The sequence below is a fragment of the Hyperolius riggenbachi genome, chromosome 9 (genome assembly GCF_040937935.1).
Source record: "Hyperolius riggenbachi isolate aHypRig1 chromosome 9, aHypRig1.pri, whole genome shotgun sequence".
Taxonomy (NCBI): domain Eukaryota; kingdom Metazoa; phylum Chordata; class Amphibia; order Anura; family Hyperoliidae; genus Hyperolius; species Hyperolius riggenbachi.
Genome location: NC_090654.1, coordinates 113274094 through 113295938, shown reverse-complemented (window position 1 = coordinate 113295938; position 21845 = coordinate 113274094). Strand labels below are relative to the sequence as shown.

The following is a 21845-nucleotide window of genomic DNA, read 5'->3' as shown; positions in this document are numbered from 1 at the left end:
TACAATTTAAACAAACATCTTCTCCAGCTAAGCATCCATTATATGCATGCGATGATAAAGCTCTCAAGTGCAGGAAAGGAAAGATAATGCAGGACAGAATACCTTAAGATAAAATCAAAATGAAAACTTTTTTTCCTTTTCAGAATGCAACCACGAATGGGAAAAGAAAAAGTTATATCACAATATCGCTCTGATTCACCATGTTGTTAAAGACCATAAACAGTTTAAGAATACAAGTCATAATGCATTATTAGCTTGGCTTCAACGCTGGCACATGAGGTAGCAGAAAGATAGCAGTATGATCCTACTTCACTGTTACTATTAATCAAATGGATTAAGTCAAAGTATGCTGAAGTTTTACCACATGTGGTAACAGGACCTTTCATAACTCACTTGTAAAGCACCAGATTTACCCACTGCATTGTTAAAAGGTTCCCAAGTTGAGAGACCTATGGAGGCTGCCATATTTATTACCTTTTAAACTTATCTAGCTAATCTCGTTAGAAACATCTGATTTGTGTGTTGAGGTCTATGGCTAAAAGTATTAAGCTGGCTACACATTTATAGATTTCCACCCAATGTTACAAAACAATTGATTCCGTTCAGAAAGGAATCTATTCAGAATGATTCCTGTCACACACAGCACATCGATTTTTAATAGATTCCAGCAGGGAATATATATTTTAAAAAATCATTAAAACTGCAGCATTGCACTGTTTAATTCAATGCAACACTATGGGCCCATCAATCATCCACCGCACCTGCCCCGCCTCCAATCGACCTACATTTACCATCTAGTCTGACTGATTCTTTCAATCAATTTTTGACCAAAATCAATCTAATCGAACATTTAAAGGAATAGATGCCCATCTGATTTGATCAAAATGATCTAATCTGGGCATCCAATGGGAAAATGGATGTGTGTATGGGCACCTTTAGAGGCAGAGAATCAGCAGGGCAACCAGACAATTTGCATTTTAAAAAAAGGAAATCATTAAGTCAGCGTCCATAGGTCTCATCTCTGGTTCCAATTTAAAGCTCTGGTCCTGCTGAGATATATGCCATATCCTGTAATCTTAATACAGTGTTTCTCAACATTATTACAGCATTAACACCTTTAGAGACAGTGTTTGCTGCGTACCCCATATTGTAATCATCTCAAGTACCCCTTGATACATATACATTTGTTAAAATTACTACATTTTGCATGCTCATTCTTTTAAAACATTCATTTATGTTTTTAATTAACTAAAAATACGTATTCAGGCTCATTTATGCATCATATATTTTAAATCCAATAACTCATTGTAATAGATTAACTAAGAAAAGTTCAAGTACCCCCTAAATCCAGCTCCAATTCTCCCAGGGCCCAGGTACACATAGCAATTGTTGAGAACCTAGGCAGCCAGTATACCATGGGGCTGTTTTACAGAAGATGGCAGACAATGGAGAATGGTATGCAAGTGGTCTATCAGTGTAACGAAGATAGCAAATGAGGTCAGCGCACAACTGATATTAGGCTACAAGGCTATTTGTAATATTTTGCTAATGAAATATATATATTTTTGTGTTGCTTAACTACTTCTGTTCTTTGTCCCATGGAGTGATAACTACCACTAACGCTCCGCATTGTCAATTCCTGCCTCTGATCCAGGCTCCCATCTAGTAGATGCTGTCTGTCCCCTTATAGCATTGCACAAGGGATCTGTAATTATATTATCTGCATGAGCAATGGGTTTGCTCCTCTTCTGTGATACCACTCCCTTTCTGGTCCAATCACCTGTCATGTGACAAGCAGGAAGACTCTGGAGCAGGATGGGAATGAGTGAGAGCAGGTGAAGGCACGGAAGAGGAATAGACCTGATGCTTGAGTAGGTAATTTAATTACAGCCCCACTATAGTGTCCATGGCTGACATGCTTCTGATGAGAAGGGAATAAAGGAAACACTTGTTATTTGGAGGAGAAAGAGGTGCTTGTGTGTATTAACCTTTTTTGTTATTGGAGGGAAGGTAGCAGAAAAGAAGGGTGGGGGTACTCAGAGTTTTGACGTAGGTCACAATTTCACACTTCTACCCCTGGAGTCATAAGAATAATACTTCATGGTTTGTAAAAAACCAGCTGATAATTTCATGTTGCTCCATATAGCACAGGCACATTTTAATTTTTTTGTGTGTGTTTACAACGTAGTATAGGTAGTTTTTTTTTTGCAGGCTTTCCTTTCGGGGTAGGCTTGCTTGCTTGCTTTAGTATGTTGATACAGTTAAAGCAGGATGAAACAGATTTTAAAATCATTTAAAAAAAATCCATTCAGCATTGATTAAAATGTCTAAAAATCAGTCTGTTGCCAATAAATAATTGCACATTCAGAAGTATGTACCGGTTTGAACCTCCAGTCCCTCAGTAATATATGCTGAGTAGGAGGAAGTAGATTTTTTCTGTTATTGCAATTTGTATTTTTCTCCTGCATTTATGATTTTGGAGCGATTTTTTGGTGCAATAGTGATTTTGGGGTGATTGTGTTTTTCATGTAAGCTTATCCAGGATGAATATAAAGAAGAGAAATGTATATACTATGGTGCCAGGTTTCAGACACCGGAAAAGGTGTTAGGCCTGGTGCACACCAGAGGAGTTTTTCTGAGCGTTTTGAGTTTTTAAATCTGCTGCTAATGTTATCCTATGTGTCTGTGCACACTGGAGCAATGAGGTTTTGTAAAAAACCCCATAGCATTACATTGGGAAGAACTTTTGAAACCTCTAAAAGCTCTTCCCAATGTAATGCTATGTTTTTTTTTTTTTTACAAAACCTCATTGCTCCAGTGTGCACAGACACATAGGATAACAGCAGCAGATTTAAAAACTCAAAACGCTCAGAAAAACTCCTCTGGTGTGCACCAGGCCATACATAGTAAAGTACATTTATTATGAGGGTAACAAATCATTTTTTTTATAAAGTTCTCATATAGTTTACAGATTTCAAAGTAACTTTTTCTTTTTGAACCTTATGAGCGGTCTGGACGAGCTCAGCTCGTCCAACACCGCCGGAGGTCGCCGCTCAGGCCCTGCTGGGCCGATTTTTATCAAATAAAAAGCAGCACACGCAGCCGGCACTTTGCCAGCCGCGTGTGCTGCCTGATCGCCGCGAGCAGCGGCGAAAGAGGGCCCCCCTAGCCGCCTGAGCCCTGCGCAGCCGGAACAAAAAGTTCCGGCCAGCGCTAAGGGCTGGATCGGAGGCGGCTGACGTCAGGACGTCGGCTGACGTCGATGACGTCACTCCGCTCGTCGCTATGGCGACGATATAAGCAAAACAAGGAAGGCCGCTCATTGCGGCCTTCCTTGTTTATTATGGGCGCCGGAGGCGATCGGAAGATCGCCTCCGGAGCGCCCTCTAGTGGGCTTTCATGCAGCCAACTTTCAGTTGGCTGCATGAAATAGTTTTTTTTTTATTTAAAAAAAACCCTCCCGCAGCCACCCTGGCGATTTAATCAGAACGCCAATGAACATGAACAATAATGTGTTCCACGAAAAATGTTGGATGTGGTGCAAGTGGCAGATACACAGAACTCTTATCTTTTCTATTTTGAATATCAAGGAACAGTTGATTTGAATTGATTTAATGTGACCAAAGAAAGCCCCATAAAAAAAGGTTTAAAGGAACATTAATGTTTCAACTTTCTTGGACTTGAATGCAGAATATTTCCATTACAAAGGAAACCCAAGAACAATGAAATAACCAAGTCTGGTTTGTTATAGTTAGGAAGACAAAGACAAGATAAATAACATTTATATCGTGCTTTTCTCCTGGCGGACTCAAAGCGCCAGAGCAGCAGCCACTAGGACGCGCTCTATAGGCAGTAGCAGTGTTAGGGAGTCTTGCCCAAGGTCTCCTACTGAATAGGTGCTGGCTTACTGAACAGGCAAAGCCGAGATTCGAACCCAGGTCTCCTGTGTCAGAGGCAGAGCCCTTAACCAGGATGAGACTTGGAAATATAAGACAATGAGATGCGGTAATTGGGAATTATAGGCTTAGTGTCTTTTAGGAAGTTTCAAAATACTTAAAGGGAACCTGAAGCGAGGAAAATTATTTCAAATAAACACATGACGTAACTGCAAATAAATTATACATACTAACCTCACCATCAGTTCCTCTCAGAAGCTCACCATTTTCTTCTTACAGTGGTCCCTTCCAGTTCTGACAATATTTTGTCATAACTGAAATATACCAGTTGCTGTCAGTTATATATCAGCAGCTGTCAGTTACAACTGAATGTGCAAGGTAATGCCTATGTTTCCCTATGGCTCAAGTGGGTGATATTACAGTTTAACAGTGTGCTGACCATGAAGTTGTTAGGGAGTAATGTCCATTTTTAAAATGGAGGACGAAGAAATCCATTGATCACAGTGGACAAATGGGACGCAAGAGAGGAGAAAGAGATTGAGGAGTAGACTGCACTGGAGGCAAGTATGACATGGTTACTTTTGACATTTTATTTTCAGTTCAGGTTCTCTTTAAAGAACCATTTACAAGAGAAGGATCCACATAACTCTGACGAGTGCTTAAAAGGCAATAACTTTATTTCTTCCAACGGACAACAGGATACAATGACATCCACAGAAACAACTGCCTACTGTGACTAGGGGCTGATTGCAATCTCGACACACAACAGTTGTTTCCGTGGATGTGGTCATATCCTGAGTACTGCGGACCCTTCTCTTGTACAGGTTTCTTTATGCCTGACCTGGTACTGCAATTGTGAGTCCTTTAGGGGTTTTAAGAATTTGAACTTTTCCTTTTTACTTAGAGAACTATTAGAAGAGAAAAATTTCTTAAACTACGACAGTGGGCATTAATAAAGTTAACATACAGTAGTTATAAGTCTCAAAAAAAAAGAACACAAAGATTTCAGGCATATGAGTGCAATGCTAAATACAATTCTTTGATTCACATTTCATCTAATCAGATGTGGCTATTCATTTTTTCTAACTAACTCTTATCCTAAAAATCTTTGTTATGAGCACTGAGATTACAAATTCTCTACCCCCTGAGGGAAGTTGGAATAAGAAACAGAGTGCATATATTACACATGTATATAGAAATCCTCACACACAACTTCACCATCAGACTGAACATTGGAAATCTGATAAAGCTGACATGAACGCCTTTGCCCGTAATGTTAACTTAATGCATAAAGGTTAAAGAGACACAAGATACCTCTTCTGTTTGTAGGTTAGCATGGCTTCAGCAATGGGCAGCTGATGCGCACAGTTTGCACCAGCAATATACTGTGTAACACGGGAAACCACATCTGGAGGGTCTTGCACTGCAGATAGTGGAGAAAAATCTAAAGAGAGAAGAAAACAGATTCATAAGGGACTGTACCATTTGTCAAACATTAAGTCATTGGGGCTAGAACCAGGTTCTCAGCACTTTTTAATAAGTCCTTCAATTTTCTTTACATGGGGCTACAACACCAATTTCACAAAACTGTGTGCTTACCCAGTGTGATAGCGGAAATGGCAGTGCTGTTTAAGAATAGTTTCTGGTCAATCAGAAAAAGTGCCTGATTGAGTCAATCAATAATTAAAGACAAATTTAAGAAGGAAGTGGGATTGTGGTGGTGCAGGATGCAATCTATTGGACAGGCCATTCCCCAGCACCTGCTGGCTGAATGTGAAATAGCTGGGCCATGAGGTGGGCTCAGTTTACTGGTGTGGCTGGAGAACAAAAAGCCCCACAAAGTTACTATGGCTGCTTATCTCTCTCAGTATTTCCCCCATCTGATCTAAACTTAGCATCTGGCATGCGTTCTCTTATCTTTTTTTATATACAATATGGTCTAATTCCCTGGCAAGAGCATCATGGCAACGGGTGGTAGGTCAAATATTCAGGTTAGGTGCTGGTCTACAGAAAATAACCTTATCAGTAATAATCAGAGCATCCCATCACAACTAGTGTCCACTAGTAAAGAAGCTGGACAATCCTGAGTAGATAAATTAAAAGTCAAAACTCCTATTCTGGGGACTGCAATTCAAGCTTAAACCTTTGTGCCCTGCAACTCACAGTTCCCAAGCTCCTCATGACACTTCTATACAAAACCGTTCAGAAAAATGATTGGAAATCAAATCGGATATGTTGGAAATGCTCTATTCAACCCGTCTACCTGATGGGAAATTGCATGGTGCATCATACACACAAGTATCACTAGCAGAAAGCATCTGTCTTGACTCCCAACTCAAGACACAGGAAACTGCTGCAGTGAGGTGTGGTATACACTAGGTTCAATGCCAAATGATTTTCAGAACAGACACGTTTTGCTACAGGCCTGTTCACCCATCTACTTTTATTACATCTAGGTTTACAAACCTGTTGCATCACTGCAATGCACAAACCCAACAAGCAGAATTTGACAGCGGATGACTGCAACCTGCTCCTGTGTGGCAGTGGACACTAACGAACAGAAGTTGTACAGCATATCTGTTCACTACATATATGGTATCATTTCAGCAAATTTGGACCCAATACTTCTATTTTTAATACATGTACTATTTTTAAATCCTTTTTGAGCTTTGGTACCACTTCATTTCACTACCAAACTTACTGTGATCCACACATAAGGTATAAACCGGAGAGTAAATTCCCTTTTGTTACTAAAGATCTGTACAGGTAATAAGCAAGCGTTGCCTGAAGTTAGGGAAGGAGTATTCCATGTGGCAGTTTTTGGAGCAATCGTCACACACACACACACACACACACACACACACACACACACACACACACACACACACACACACACACACACACACACACACACACACACACACACACACACACACACACACACACACACACACACACACACTTGTTCTACAGAGAGGACAACCAGCAGAGGTCCTAGGGCTTGGCTTGATTAATCAGCTTAAGAGGAGCATGAGCTCAGCACAAGCTATGCTGCGGTAGTGCAGCATAGTGTGTGCTGGTAACTTACGCACACTTCTTGTAACCGACGGCCGCTCCACTCATCCCGTCCTGAGCCCCGTCGGGCCCAGTTGCTTTCAAGAATGTGATCCTAGCCCTTTCATTGGCCTAATCGACTGCCTGTCACTTGACGTGCGGGGATCATATCCTATAAAACCGATGGACTAGGCGGGATGAGTGGAGTGGCCATTAGTTACAAGGTGCGAGTGTATGTTACCAGCGCATGCTACGCTGCATAGCATGTGCTGAGCTCGCACTCCTCTAATTAAGCAATGTATCTAAATAGGCATCTTTAATTCTAAATAGAGTTATTCATGCTACTAAATCATAAAGCCATGGAGGCTGAGATCTTGATTGATTCCTCTTCTAAAATACTAGTTTCCTGGTAGTAATGCTTCTGAGTCACTTCCATAAAACTAGTACACATGTTAGGAGAGTGAGATGAAAATCTGTGCACTGGACTTACTACAGGTAACACACAAAGGCCCATATGCAAATTCCACTTTTTCTCCGGAGTTATCTCCAAGGATAGAATTGTCATATTCTCTTAAAAATTACTTTTAAGCATTTTACAATTGAAAAATTACCTAACCGTTGGTGAAAAAGTACTATCAAAATTATTTTGAGAATTTTCTTGCTTACTGGTAGTGTAAAATGCATTTTATGACAAGGTCTGAAAATAGGCATATGGGCCAAAGTATTCTAGCCAGAGAGACATCAAAATATCCCCCCCCCCCCCCCAAAAAAATAAATCAGTATTTTAGGAGTAAATAACGATGTCAGTCTCCAGTGTGTCTTTAACTACTCTAAGACCGCTCCACGCCAACGGGCGTGGCCGCGGCAGCAGCCCCAGTGTCAGATTCTGGAGCCAGCTACTAAAGGAGATTGGGCGCAGGCTGCGCGCGCATCTCCTTCTTGGGGGGCGGAGCTCCGCCCCGTCTTCATTCTCCGAGCGAGACTGTTAGACGGCGTGATCGCACACAGTACAATGCTGCGATCAGCAGTCCCTGGGGGACAAGAGAGCGATCGGCTCTCATAGGCAGAAGCCTATGACAGCCGATCGCGTGATTTGCCAGCTGGGGGGAGGGCGGGGATTGTAGTGTAAAAAAAACAAAAAAAAAACAGGCATAGTAAAAAATTACAAAAATATGTACATAAATATTTATTAAAAAAAAATAGGCACAAGGGGGGTGATCAGACCCCCACTAACAGAGAGCTCTGTTGGTGGGGAGAAAAGGGGGGGGGGAATCACTTGTGTGATGTGTTGTGTGGCCCTGCAGCTTGGCCTTAAAGCTGCAGTGGCCAACTATAAAAAAAACAGCCTGGTCTTTAGGGGGGTTTACCACTGTGGTCCTCAAGTGGTTAAAGTGGACCGGAGCACAAATGTTTAAATGTTTATGGAGTAAAGGTGCTCACTAACGAGCCATTTCTATCTCTACTGGTAGTCATACTATGCTGGTAACAGGCTTGTTGGGCACAGTCTAGTGATAGTTGGCCAATGAGAAAAGCTTAGTGAGGGAGGAAGGAGCAGGCACCATTATGACTCAGCCCTGAGTCTCACTTTTTCTTCAGGAAGGAATTGGGTACTCATACAATGAAGCCTGTAAATGATCTCAGATTAGTGTATTACCTGACGCCTGGGCATCCAGTTTTGTGAACAGGTCTCTCCAGGCTGGATCCTGGAAAAGGTTGTTGTACTTGTAATCCACAGAGCCCAGGTATTTGGCCACAGGATGAGAACCTACAGAGGCAGTGCATACTTTTACTACACAGATAAGGCATCCATGTTACATGATGACTTCATTTATTAAAAGGAAGAATTCACTCTTTGTGTCAGTCTCTGGATGACAAAGTTCTTATCCCCTTTACAGTTTCTACTCTACCTCAAAAATGCCACAGAAAGCACAAACGTGAGCAATGTTTCTCATTCATAGCACTCCGAAGCAAGGATATTATTGCTCTCAAACCCAAGGAAAGACTGGAAAACAGTGTTCATCAAGCACAACAGAGATCAAGCATCAAACTTGAAAGTCTCTGTGAATGCCTGCATAGAATTGCATTGTCTTATTACCCTGTGTCCCCTACCGATTAGGAAACACCATCTACTTGGCGTTTTTGTTAATCTAGCCTCAGTGTATTTATAGCCAGGTCTGGTTGCAACAACCTAAAATGGAACCCAATCAATAATATTTTTTTTAAGATACAGGCATGTAATTCCCAGCATGCACAGTAAGGCCTGGGACCCACTAACAGTGCTATTCTAAGCTGCTAGTGGCTCCCAGGCCTTAAGAGGTTTATACTAGGGTTGAGGAATTGGTACAAAAATAATCCGACTCCAACTCAGACTCCTCAGCTTATGAAACCCCCGACTCAAGACTCCAGGTTCCCAAAATGACTCCAACTCCTAACTCTAAAACTTACCAGGGCTGTGGATTTGGTACAAAATCATCTGACTGACTCCCAAATCGGACTCCTCAGTTTATGAAACCACTGACTCCAACTCCAGGTACCCAAAATTGCTCCAACTCCCACTCCACAGCCGATGGTAAGCAAGCCACAGTCTGATCTATGCTTGAATACTGTGCTTTGAAGCTATCCACACTGACTATATGGGGTTAACACTGCAGTGTAAACATTAGCAGAAATAAACTTGTATTATAAAACAGAGGCCAAATCAGGTATTTAAAAAAAAAAATCAAGGTGCCCCATAGGCAGCCTTACTTGACTTTCCCCGTAGTGCGCTTTACAAACCATGTTTCCTTGAGCCCTGGTGCTGCTTTTGTGCAGGTATGTGCACCAGTGATACTACCCTCCATCTTTTGCATCAATGAAGAGGCTAGAATGTGGACAAGTAGCAGAGGGGGGGCTGGGTTAGCACTAACAAGACCTCCTGATCCTTTAATAACTAGGGGCCCACCAGAACTAAAACAAGGGGTTTCCTGGAATTCACTGTAACCATCGTTCTGAATTCAGGCATGGATTTGACTATGAGAATTTCCAGTTTACCTAAAGGGATGATGAGAAAGCGCAGATATCCTAGCCAGTCGGGGGTCTTGTGTGACAGCTGCTCCACAAACAGTCTAAGCACAGCACTGAGGTAATTCTGGGCACCTGCTACAGCCACTTTCACAGGGTTGGGAGGTTGTGAATTGCAATTACAACTATGAAAAGAAATAAAGGATTCATGTTAATATTTTTTCATTATAAATGTAAACACACCTTTGCAACACTTATCTGTAAATCTTAAACGTTCTATGGTTTTAACAGAAAATAAATGCTAGCAATTTAAGTATGCAGAGGTCATTTTGAATGCATAGTCCTTTAAGCAAAAAGACAGGCTGTCCAAGACACACTGGGTCCGATCCAATTCACTTTTACTCCTGAGTTTTCTCCTAGGTCAGGGGTGTCAAACTTAAATAGTCGGTGGGCCGAAATTAAAAACTTAGACCAAATTGAGGGTCAATATAGATATATAACTAAAAAAAATGGTTCAAATTATGGATTTTTTTTTTGTAAGTTTGGCACACCCATCGCCCACACATACAAATTGCACTAATCACTCCCATATATGAAATGCACCAATCACCACCATATGTAAAATGCACCAAACACCCCCATATATGAAATGCACCAATCACCCCCATGTATGACATACAGCAATTATCCCTATATACTAAATGCACCAAACACCCTCATGTAAAATGCAGCAATTACCCCAGTAGCAGTGGCAGTAAACAAAGAGGTAAACTTGGATATACCAAAAAAAAATAAAAATAAATAAAAATCAAACTCAGACTCAAATCAAAGTAAAATCAATTTTTTTTCCAGGACCTACCCCTGAATCCAAAATGAAAGAAAAAATGTGAGGGCAGGAGCTGTAACCAATAAATATAATTACATGGCAGTCATCTATAAATGAGTGTCGAAAAAGGAGTGCCTGTGCAGCAGTAGACCACTAAGTAAAGCTGTGCAGCAAAGTGCTAGCAGAAGGTCATAACATGTAAGAATGTATTACACTGATATTACACTGCATGCACCATTAGTACCAAAGAATTAATACATTTGCCGTAAGGGGCCAATGGCTGCAGTAAAAATAGGAAACAAACCGCTCACACTTTTTAAATAAGAGTAAAGGTGTGATCAGTGCTCTTACCCTGGAATTTTAAGCAGCTCAACAGTGCTTAGCACAACCAGATCCTGTCCTCTCTGCACCTTACATTCTCCGTTATATTCAGGATATGGTGCAGAGGGCAGGAGTGTGGCCATGTTCAGCACTCCGTAGGTTGTTATCAATGAGGGGAAGAGGGCGGAAGTGGGCAGAGCAAGAGCGTGAGCACGCTCCGTATTGAGAAGATGTCGGGAGCGGGCGGAGCAAGGGAGTGAGAGCGTGGCAACGCTCAATTACTCCGCACCTAGGGGAGGAGGGCGGAGCAAAGTAAAAGGGGGCAAAACAAGTGCTTGCTCTTCCAACAAATCTGGAAAGAGGACAGGCGGGGAGGAGGCGGCAGACCGAAAGTGTGGCCACGGGCCAAACTCAATATTAATTACTCTAACCACTGGCCGACCAAGTTTTATGGCGCCGCGGACCACATTTTGCCCGCAAGCCTGAGTTTGACACCCATGTCCTAGGTGATATTTTCACATCAGAATAATTTTGACAGTATTTTTCACCTCATGTTTAGAGATGGCCCGAACGGTTCGCAGTCGAATGGTTCCCGGCAAACTTCCATGGTTCGTGTTCGCGGAGAACCGCAAACTTTTCCGGAAGTTTGATTCGCCCCCATAGTGCATTATTCGGGTCAACTTTGACCCTCTACATCACAGTCAGCAGGCACATTGTAGACAATCAGGCTACACTCCCTCCTGGAGCCACTCCCCCTCTTATAAAAGGCAGGCAGCGTCAGGCATTGGACTCACTCGTGTGCCTGCAGTAATTAGAGAAGGGAGAGCTGCTGCAGACTCTCAAAGGGAAAGCTTAGTTAGGCTCTTGTAGGCTTGTTAGCTTGCTCCTTGTGGATTCTTATTGCTAAAAACCCCTCAACAGCTCTTCTGAGCGCTAATCTTGTTCTTGTAATTATTATTTTTTTTGTGTGTGTGGCCCACTTGCATTATATACAGCCCTGTCAGTCAGTCGCAGCTGGCCCTTGGTGTAATTCCTACTGTGCCACTGCCATGCCCAGCACATTCAGTGACTATCTGTGTGTGTGACAGGCAGCTGCAGATTTGTAATCCCATCCCAATCACTGCACCTGTTCACTGTTCAGTGCACCTACCTACGTGAGCGCACGCATTGTTAATAACACCAGTCATTGCACCTGTTCACAGCGGTACCTGTATGTGTGTGTGAGACAGGTGCACATTTGTAATACCCATCACTGCATATACCTACCTGTTGTGTTCAGTGCACCCACCTACCTACATGAGTGCACGGAGTGTGATATACCACTCCGTGCATACCTGTTAACTGCACCTGTGTGACTGCACAATGTATTAGTCAAGTCAGTGCATACCTTTCATTTCATCCCCCCCAGATATGGACAAAACTGACAAAACAGGTAGAGGCAGAGGTAGGGGCAGACCCAGAGGAAGGCCACCCAGCAGGTCTGTGCGAGGTCGTGCTGATGTGATTTCGTGCGGCCCTGGACCAAAGTACAGTGCTCAGAAGAAGGCACGTCCCATCAACTATACAAATATATTTTATCTGTGCACTCAGCTGCTTGGCTGGGGTTTCCATCCTAAAGGAAACAGCTCATCTGTAACGGTAAACTATATAAGATACTTACTACCGCTGTATCCTTGACACTATTGTATTAAATGCGGCTTGAATGTCGGCTTGGGAGCAAGTGCAAACTAAAGGAAGATCCTGTTTTTGCAAGATATCTGAAAGAAGCTGGGAAGAACAGACAACAGTTAATTATTTCATTTGCCAAGTAAAAAAAAAAAAAAAAAAAAAAAACAAGCTAATCAGCAAAGACTAGCTTGTAAATGCCACATAGTGATGAAGGTTCTTCTACCCTCTTTCCCTGAAAATAAGACCTAACCTGAAAGTAAGCCCTAGCTAGAATTTTGAACATGCTTGAAACATAAGCCCTATGATGCAGTACATATTGAGCACCGGTTCTGTCATCCCTGGACTCAGCAAGGTTATTAGCTGTGTGCAGGGATTACAGGGCAGGTGCCTGATGATCAGTACAGTAGCATACCTTCAAATCCAGGAACAACACAGTACACAGGAACAGGAGATGTTCTAATGAGAGACACTTCTTGATAGAAATATAAGACATCCCCTGAAAATAAGCCCTAGCACATCTTATAGAGAAAAAATTAATACAAGACACTTATTTTCAGGGAAACACGGTATTTCTTTTCCATCTGAGTAGTTACATTTAATTATGTCATTGTTAATCTCTGGCATATACACATGGAAAGTTTACAATACTATCACCATATTTTTTTTAGTAGTTTGGGTCACCCTGAGCTGCTTAGTTACTCTTTTTTTTTTACACTTGAAGTTGCACTTCTTCTCCCGCAAAATTGGGAGGAAAAAGTCAGTGCGTATACAGCAAAGATCGTAAAGTGCTCAGTAGAAGCCTTACCTATCCGCTGGCAGTGCGCTCCATGTCCCCTTTTCTGTCTCCAGCCCCAATATGCACGGGCATGCTCTGTCCTGGCACACTCTCACTGTGTGACCTGGTGGGGGGGGGGGGCATGTTTGCTGTGGTTACACAGGACGGCAGTGAGAGGGCCAGAAGAAGCATGGCGGCCTGTCTGCCCTGGACTTTGAGTGGGTGCTGTTGGGTGTTATGTAGTGGGACTGAGGGATACTAGCAGGACACCGAACATTATGCCAGTATCAGGTAACCAACCAAGTGAGCACCGCTGGGTGCTATTTGTGGAACTTTGGGCAGCAGCAGGGGATATACTGGCGGGACGCAACGCCGGACAATGCAGGATCTTCCTGGACTCAGATCACCTGCAAAACAGGCACTGCTGGGGCTACATTGGCATAATTTTGGTGGGACACAACACTGGAGACTGCAGGAGCTTCAGGAGTGTTCTCTGTGAAAGCAGGAAATTGGCTCCTGCACGGAGTACTGTAGGATGTCTGCTAGAGACTGCTGTGTAGAGGGGATACAGGGGTATATACAGAGGGTATAGTGTGTGACAGGCAGGTATATACAGAGGGGGTGGTGTGTGACAGGGGTATATACAGAGGGAATAGCATTTGACCCGGGTGGTACATACAGTGGGGATAGCCGTAAGGGCACCAGTAAACCTGGAAGGGACACATAGGTTAGTGTAGGGTAGTTAGTGTAGCTAGTGGGATAGCAGGGGTTAGTGTAGCTGGGCAGTGTAGCTTACATGCAGGCAGCTTGAAGGAAGAAGCGCCAGAAGATGCCCCTGCACCACAGAAGCACCAGGTTTAGGATTTGTTTTTATTCCGATTTTCCTCCATAGGTGCGTTTTATAGTTAGGAGTGTCTTATGGTATGAAAAATACGGTACATGGTTTAGATTGCATCCCACTGATCATTCTTTAGTAGAGACACTAGTGGCTGCTTGAAAATAAGATCTAAACACCGGTAAGTCTTTGTTTCGATCTTTTCAGAACTGTAGTGAAGACTGGTGTCCAGTCAAGTTATTGACAATAACCAGAAGGTGGGATCCCTGCAACTTAAAGTGGAACTAAACCAGAACCTCCTCTTTACTCTAAAATATTAGGCACAGCATGATAACCTTTATGGAGAAAAAAATCTTCATTACAATTTATGGTAATCCTAAAAAAACTTACTTGGTTTCACTTTTGCAGAGTGCACTGAAAGGGTTAAAGGGAACCCGAGGCGAGAGGGATATGGAGGCTGCCATATTTATTTAGTTTTAAACAATATCCAAAATCAGTTGTCTGGCAGTCCTTCTGATCCTGTGTCTCTAATACTTTTAGCCATAGACCCTAAACAAGCATGCAGCAGATCAGGTGCTCTGACTTAGCTGACTGGTTTTACTGGATTAGCCATAAGGCCCATACACACGTCGGATTTTTCTGAACGACGGGTCGTTTGAACGTCCCGTCGTTCGCACGCGGAATCAGACATGTGTACGGACTATCGTTCGCGTGATAAGACTGGTTTCCAGCGATCCGCCGAACCAGTCTTATCACCCGAACGATAGTCTGTACACACGTCGGATTTGACGTGCGAACGACTGAACGACGGAACGTTCAAACGACGGGTCGTTCAGAAAAATCCGACGTGTGTATAGGCCTTTATGCTTGTTCCAGAGTTTTGACTCAGACACTACATAAGCTAGAAGATCAACAGGGCTGCCAGACAATTGGCATTGTTCACAAGGAAATAAATATAGCAGCCTCCATATCCCTCTCACCTCAGGTTCCCTTTAGAACTCAGTGTTTGCTATATGGAGAGCTGCATTGGCAAAACTCTCCTGCAGTTTATTCACAGTTGCTGATGAGAACTAATTGACCAGTTGATATGCCTAAACAAACACAGAATACAGAAAAGTGAATATCTTCAGCAACTATATGTGGCATAAAGACTTTTCATCATGTGCTGTGCAAGAGTTTGGGCATACTTTAAGGTACATGCTTTCTTTGCTTGCTCACTATTAGCTGCCTAGGATGAAGCAAAGAGCAGTAGTTGATGCAACTTTCATATAACACTGGAATATATTACATGTTCCTTTTCCACCTACACTCTAAGGGCTGGAACCCACAGGAGCGCTTTTGGCAGCGTTTTGGCAGCGTTGCGATACGCTAGCACTTTGCCAAAACGCTGGGCCAATGTTAATGGATGGGGCAACTTCCACAGGAGCGTTTGCGTTTCCCAGAAACGCAAACGCAGGACGTGCAGCATTTTGGGAGCGTTAGCGCTTCAAAGTATTGAAACGCTAGCAGAAACGCTCAGAAAACCTAAACTGAGCGGTTTTGCGAGCGTTTTGCGGTTCAGCACACTGTAGCAAAATGAAAAATTACTCACAGGACCAATCAGGATAAAAACGCAAAACGCTACGCAACCGCTGAGCAAAAAAATACAATGTTGCAAAACGCGACCGCAAACGCGCACGAATCCGCTTGCAAACCGCTCAGACAAAACTCCAGCGGTAGCGTTTCGCGTTTGCTGTTTTCAGTGGGTTCCAGGCCTCACAGTTGATATTGCCTGACGCTAAAACCCTGTGTTGCATACAAAGCATGATGGGGCCTGCTGTTAATTAAACGACCATGGGGTGCAAGATAACCGCTTTTTTTTTTTTTACTTATTTTTTTAAGTGCATTTTATCTCTACTGCCTCTTTTTATGTTTTGTACTATTCAGTGATTATAGTGTAACTTACCTGGCCCTGCCAGTCAGAAGTGTTTACAAGAATGATGTTTTCAGGGAGATGATCATCTGAAATCAGGATGTGATTTAACTGATCATAAACAGTTTTTCTAGGTATCTAAATGATGGAAAAAGCGACAAAAACATACCATGAATACAATTTGTATTACCCATAAAGAATCCAGGTTTCCTTTTGGAAAGTTATCATCATTGCTAAATAAAATAGGTTGGAGGAGGCCGCCAAAACAAGTCTGCACCAAGTCTGAAGTGCTCAAGTTGCAGACACTATTTTTGGACCTGAAGAAGCAGATGAGGCCTGCGAAACACATTATCTTTTAAAGTGATTCTGAAGTGAAAGTAAACTTAAGATATAATTTGTATGTGTAGTACAGCAAAAAAATAAAACATTAGTAGCAAATAAAAGAATCTCGTATTGTTTCCAATACAGGAAGAGTTAAGAAACTTCAGTTATCTATGTAAAAGAGCTTATCTGAGCTCTAAGACTAAGGGCCTATATCCACTACACGCAGATTCGAAAGCGTGGTAGTGGAAATAGGCCCTAATTTAGTCAGAGTGCAGTGCTCTTTTTTGAAGCACTTATCTCAATCTGTCTCAATTTTTTTTAACTTGTTTAAGGTTGTACTGGAGAGCTAATGACCCTTTGAACTTTCCTGCTCTGTTTCAGTTTAAAAAACAGTATATTTTGTAAACCGCAAATAATAGAAAATGATGCAATGTTATAAAAACAACATACAGATGATTTCATTGTGATAAGTAGTGATAAAGTAATTGACGAATTAATAGGAGGTGAAAAATGCATAAGGTGAAAAAACACTGAAGGCTGGTTAAAGTGACACTGAAACGAAAAAAAAAAACTTATGATATAATGAATTGTATGTGTAGTATGGGTAATTCATAGAACATTAGTAGCAAAGAAAAGTGTCATTTTTTTTTACAGTTATATAGTTTGTTTTTTTTAGTTTTTTTTTATGCCACCAATAAATCTTTGTTTGGGTAGTACATTTTTTTTTTTTTTCTAAAAACATTTTGATGGGAATATTAAGGAAAAAAAAATGGGAAAAAAATATTTTTCAGTTTTTAGCCATTATAGCTTTAAAATAATACATGCTACCATAATTAAAACCCACTTATTTTCCCATTTGTCCCGGTTAGTATACCATTTAAATTATGTCCCTATCACAATGTACGGTGCCAATATTTCATTTAGAAATAAAGGTGCATTTTTTCAGTTTTGCGTCCATCACCATTTACAAGCTTGTAATTAAAAAAAATAATAGTAATATACCCTCGACATGCATATTATAAAAGTTCAGATGCTTAGGTAACTATTTATGTTTTTTTGTATTATAAATTTTTTAATTTTGGGAGTGTGTGGGAGGTACACAGTTAATTGTAAATGTAAGTATGGGTCTGCAAATTAAAAACTATGTATGTAGATGGAGTTTTACTATTTGCCCACATTAATTGATCTCCAGGCTAACAGGCAGCGGCACGGGAGCACACGTGATTGGCCGTGGGAGCACGCAGAAGCCTTTTGGACGTAGCAGCTACGTCTAAAAGGCTTTATTGGTTAAATGTCCAATTGAATATTTCTTACAATCTTTCCTCTACTGATTCTACTAAGATTGTTTATTTCCCAGCTGTTCACAAATGATCCTACCGATTTTAGTTTGTTCCCCCTAGCAAGGTCTTCCCCTGTGATATTAAATCCAATTAGATTGTTTTCTCCGTAGTACGGCCCACCATTCTGCGAAGAAGATTCCTATATACCCACGTGAAGATGGAATTCTCCACACACCTGTTCCTGTGGTTGCCTTTTAGCAACCCATCTTATAAGTAGCATTTCTTGTACCAGTTATCCAATTCTCTGGAACACTTTACTATATTGGCGCTCCTGGTTTCTCTGTCCTTTTCAGCTCCTGGAATTCATCCTTTGTATCCCATTCACCAGATAGAACAATTATATTTGCTAAATACTTTATGAATTCTCTGCTAAAATGGATCACCAAGTAGAAATAATCCCTCACATGTGCTGAAACTGACTTAAAATGTGCATGAAGAGACTTGTAAAATCATGAGATAAGTATATGTAGCCAGTAACATCATGAGAGAACATCTGCAATGAAGACAATATAAACGTCACCTGGAGATGGTTCCTTGTGTCAGGTGAACGTTCATTATCCAAGCTGTTGGCTCGTTCATTCTGAGGCCTCGATGTTTGTCTCTCTTTTAATGATGTGCTCCTGCCTCGACGTCCCGTCTGCTTCCCTTCCAAACTGCAGCACAAAACCACCAGTTAATATTAAACTTAAAACACTTCAAATGCAAGGTATATAACTCTTGAGCAGGGAAGCAGGTAAGTCCCCCGCCATGTCATAGAGACTAACTTGATTTTTTTCAAGAACATATTCAGTACTATTACACATATTCATCAAGGTCAAGGACTTTACCGATTAGAAGGAATGATCAACGATTCAGTCTTGGTGATCTTTCCACTTGGTGGTAACCGTTCAATGAAAACATCAAGCGTGGCTAATTCAGCCTCCTGAGCATCTTCTCTAGTGGTTTCCTTGTATAACAAAAAGAATGATAAATAGTTATATCTATGTTATAAATCATTACATATACTACTAATAGTAATAGTTACTGGTAATAGATACAGTACTAATAGTTACTGGTTCGGCACCCGCCACTTAATGCCCTAGGTGTGTGATCCTTTGATCTATTTCTGTCAGCTAGGAAAGACACAGCCCTTACCCTATTGTTTTTGCTGCTATGGTTGCACCTACACATGTACCTGTATTGACGGATGTAGTCATTCTTATTATTTATATATGTATTTATACACCTGTATTGCTGGACATTCACATTGTATAGGTAGGATTGGTTCATTTATTTTTTTCCCTGCTACTGTCCATGCTGCTTTCTACAAAGCACTACAGAAGAGAATGGTGCTATATGTAATCTCGGAAGGACATCCTTTTGTTTTTGAAATTTACTTTACTTGTTCATCATGGTACATTTGTCCAGAGCCGGGACAAGGTCCTCCAGCACCCAAGGCTGAGACATCAAAGTGCGCCCCCTTCATTCCTCCCACCCCAGCTGTCACACACTGATTGTTATTAGACTAAGAGGCTCCCCAGGGCCCCCAACACCTTAATCTCTAGTTATCTGGCTTGCAATCACTGCCATGTATCCCCTTTTCTTATTTCTCTCTGCTTCAAACACAAAAAGGGAATGATAGCCGAGTGAGTTGTGCGCCCTCCTACACTGCGCCCTGAGGTTGGAGCCTCTCTCGCGTCTGCCTCGGCCCAGCCCCCCCTCCTACACTGTGCCCTGAGGCTGGAGCCTCTCTTGCCTCTGCCTGCCTTGCACCCCCTGCTACACTGCGCCCTGAGGCTGGAGCCTCTCTCGCCTCTGCCCGGCCCTGCATTTGTCACTGCTATTACTATGTCTACCAATTCTGTATTATGTACCAGTGTCTAGATTTGTGTATACCATTGTCTTTATTATTACGTACCCCATGATTTGTTTCCTACTCTGTACAGCGCCACAGAATATGTTGGTTCTTTATAAATCAATAATGAACTAATACAAATAAACAAAATAATCTGACAAAACGTACATTTAGTGCTTGTTCACACTACAAGAGATTTTCTAAGCGCTTTGTGATTTGAAAAGCTCTTGCTGATGTTATTCTATGTGTGTGTGTTCACACTGGGGCATTGCATTAGCAAGAGATTTTAAAATCTCTAGCGCTTAAAAAGCTCTTGTAGTGTGAATCAGCCCTTAGACATCTAGCACTGGAAGTGAAGATATGTGAAGTTCCCTGCTCGGCACTGTAGGTTGCACTGCATGTATGGAAATTGTCTGCAAGATCAGTGCTCAAGACCTTTGCAGGAAGATGAGCACATCATTCAGCCCAACATTGTCTAAATGTAAAAAACACAATCAAAACAGAACAGCTGCAGGCTGCAGACTCTGGAGTCCAAGGATATGGTGTTTAAAGTTATATGGATTCATATTTCAGTAGCTGTAATGGTGAGTTACTGATATCTTATGGCTTTTACAGGGCAAAACTATTCTTGGTTATTCTAGCAAATACTATGGAATACTACACATAAGCACAAAAAGAAAAACAAAAATTGCCATATCCACCTTCCCTTACGATATCCGTGTTCTTTCTAGTCAGATTTACTTTCCGGTCACCAAAGAGTGCAGTGAAGTGGCAGATATAAAAAAAAGTAGTGGAACTTGTTTACTAAGATCTAGAAAACGCTGGAGCAGTAAATCTGGGCTGGACTTTTTAAAAAAACGTCTATGCAGCCCTTGTATGGGCAATGACCAGAGAAGGATCATACACCAGGAAATCTAGGTAAGTGCTTGGGGTCTAATGGGTGTCAAAGGGCCCACCTGCGACCTTTTTTGACCTCTCCCCACTTCAGCTTACTAAAAGCACCACAAGAGGGCCCAAAATTTACTACCTTGCCTAGGGCCCCATTACATTTTAATCCTTCTCTGGAAATGACAGGACATTAGTAAATCAGAAATGCCAATACTTTGGTATTGCATGCAAACTGTATGCAGCTAAGCACTAAGCATCTCAATACTGGCAGGTAGAGCCCCCAACTGGCCTAATTCTATGCTGAATAAAATTTGCATGGAAGCCGGAAGTATTAGTCTGTCACTGACCATCTCGAGTCACAAGCAGCAGTGCACTCACAGTAATATTTTGTTAATCGATATAGATGGTCAGATAAGTTCATGCTGTAGGTGAGTGAATGTGAGTGCAATAGCACATACACTAAGTCCTTAAAGAGAACTCGAGGTGTGTTGAAAGAATGTTATCTGCATACAGAGGCTGTTTCTGCCTATACAGCCCAGCCTTTGTTGCTATCCCAAACCCCACTAAGGTCCCCCTGCACTCTGCAATCCCTCAAATCACAGCCGTGCTGTGAGGCTGTGTTTACATCTGTAGTGTCAGTCTCAGCTGCTCCCCTGCCTCCTGCATAGCTCCAGTCTCTGCCCCCGTCCCTTCCCTCCAATCAGCAGGGAGGGAAGGGATGCAGGTGGGGACTGGAGTTCTGCAGGAGGCGGGGAGAGCAGCAGACTGACACTATAGAGATAAACACAGCCAGCTCTGACAAGCTCCAGTAGGAACCCTCTTGGCAATAAGCGCTTCCCACTCCTGTGTGGTACTAATAGTACTAGCGATCAGTATAGCATTGCCCGCTCTCTTCCCGACTAGTTTCGGCCTTCCGCCGTCATCAGGGGGGGGGGATCCAGCCTCTGTATGCAGATAACATTCTTCAAACCCACCTCGGGTTCTCTTTAACCTTTCAGCAAACGTGGCAATATTCTGATATACCAAAGCAGGGGTGCTGAAACTTTGCCCCCCACAAAAGTAGGCACTTTTTAAAACAAAAATGTCCAGGTCCGCTAGATCACTTCGATACTCTCGTATTCAGCTAAATTGACTAAATCTACCCCAATATCCCTATTACAGGGAAACGTATA

The 21845-nt window shown here is 42.1% G+C and overlaps 1 protein-coding gene across 4 annotated transcripts in view; it reads right to left on the bottom strand.

Annotated features, from left to right (window-relative positions):
* PACS2 (phosphofurin acidic cluster sorting protein 2) overlaps nucleotides 1–21845 on the bottom strand; it is a 200192-nt gene that overhangs the window by 33871 nt on the left and 144476 nt on the right. For 3 of the 4 annotated variants that reach the window (XM_068253367.1, XM_068253368.1, XM_068253369.1), the window contains exons 13-19: nucleotides 18779–18897; nucleotides 18472–18604; nucleotides 16321–16425; nucleotides 12758–12864; nucleotides 9981–10135; nucleotides 8605–8715; nucleotides 5211–5340 (exon numbers count right to left, since the gene is read on the bottom strand). In XM_068253367.1, the coding sequence (XP_068109468.1) occupies nucleotides 5211–5340; nucleotides 8605–8715; nucleotides 9981–10135; nucleotides 12758–12864; nucleotides 16321–16425; nucleotides 18472–18604; nucleotides 18779–18897 (860 nt within the window). Of the gene's footprint in view, nucleotides 1–102; nucleotides 136–5210; nucleotides 5341–8604; nucleotides 8716–9980; nucleotides 10136–12757; nucleotides 12865–16320; nucleotides 16426–18471; nucleotides 18605–18778; nucleotides 18898–21845 lie in introns of all 4 variants that reach the window. The other variant, XM_068253370.1, reaches the window with a different exon arrangement.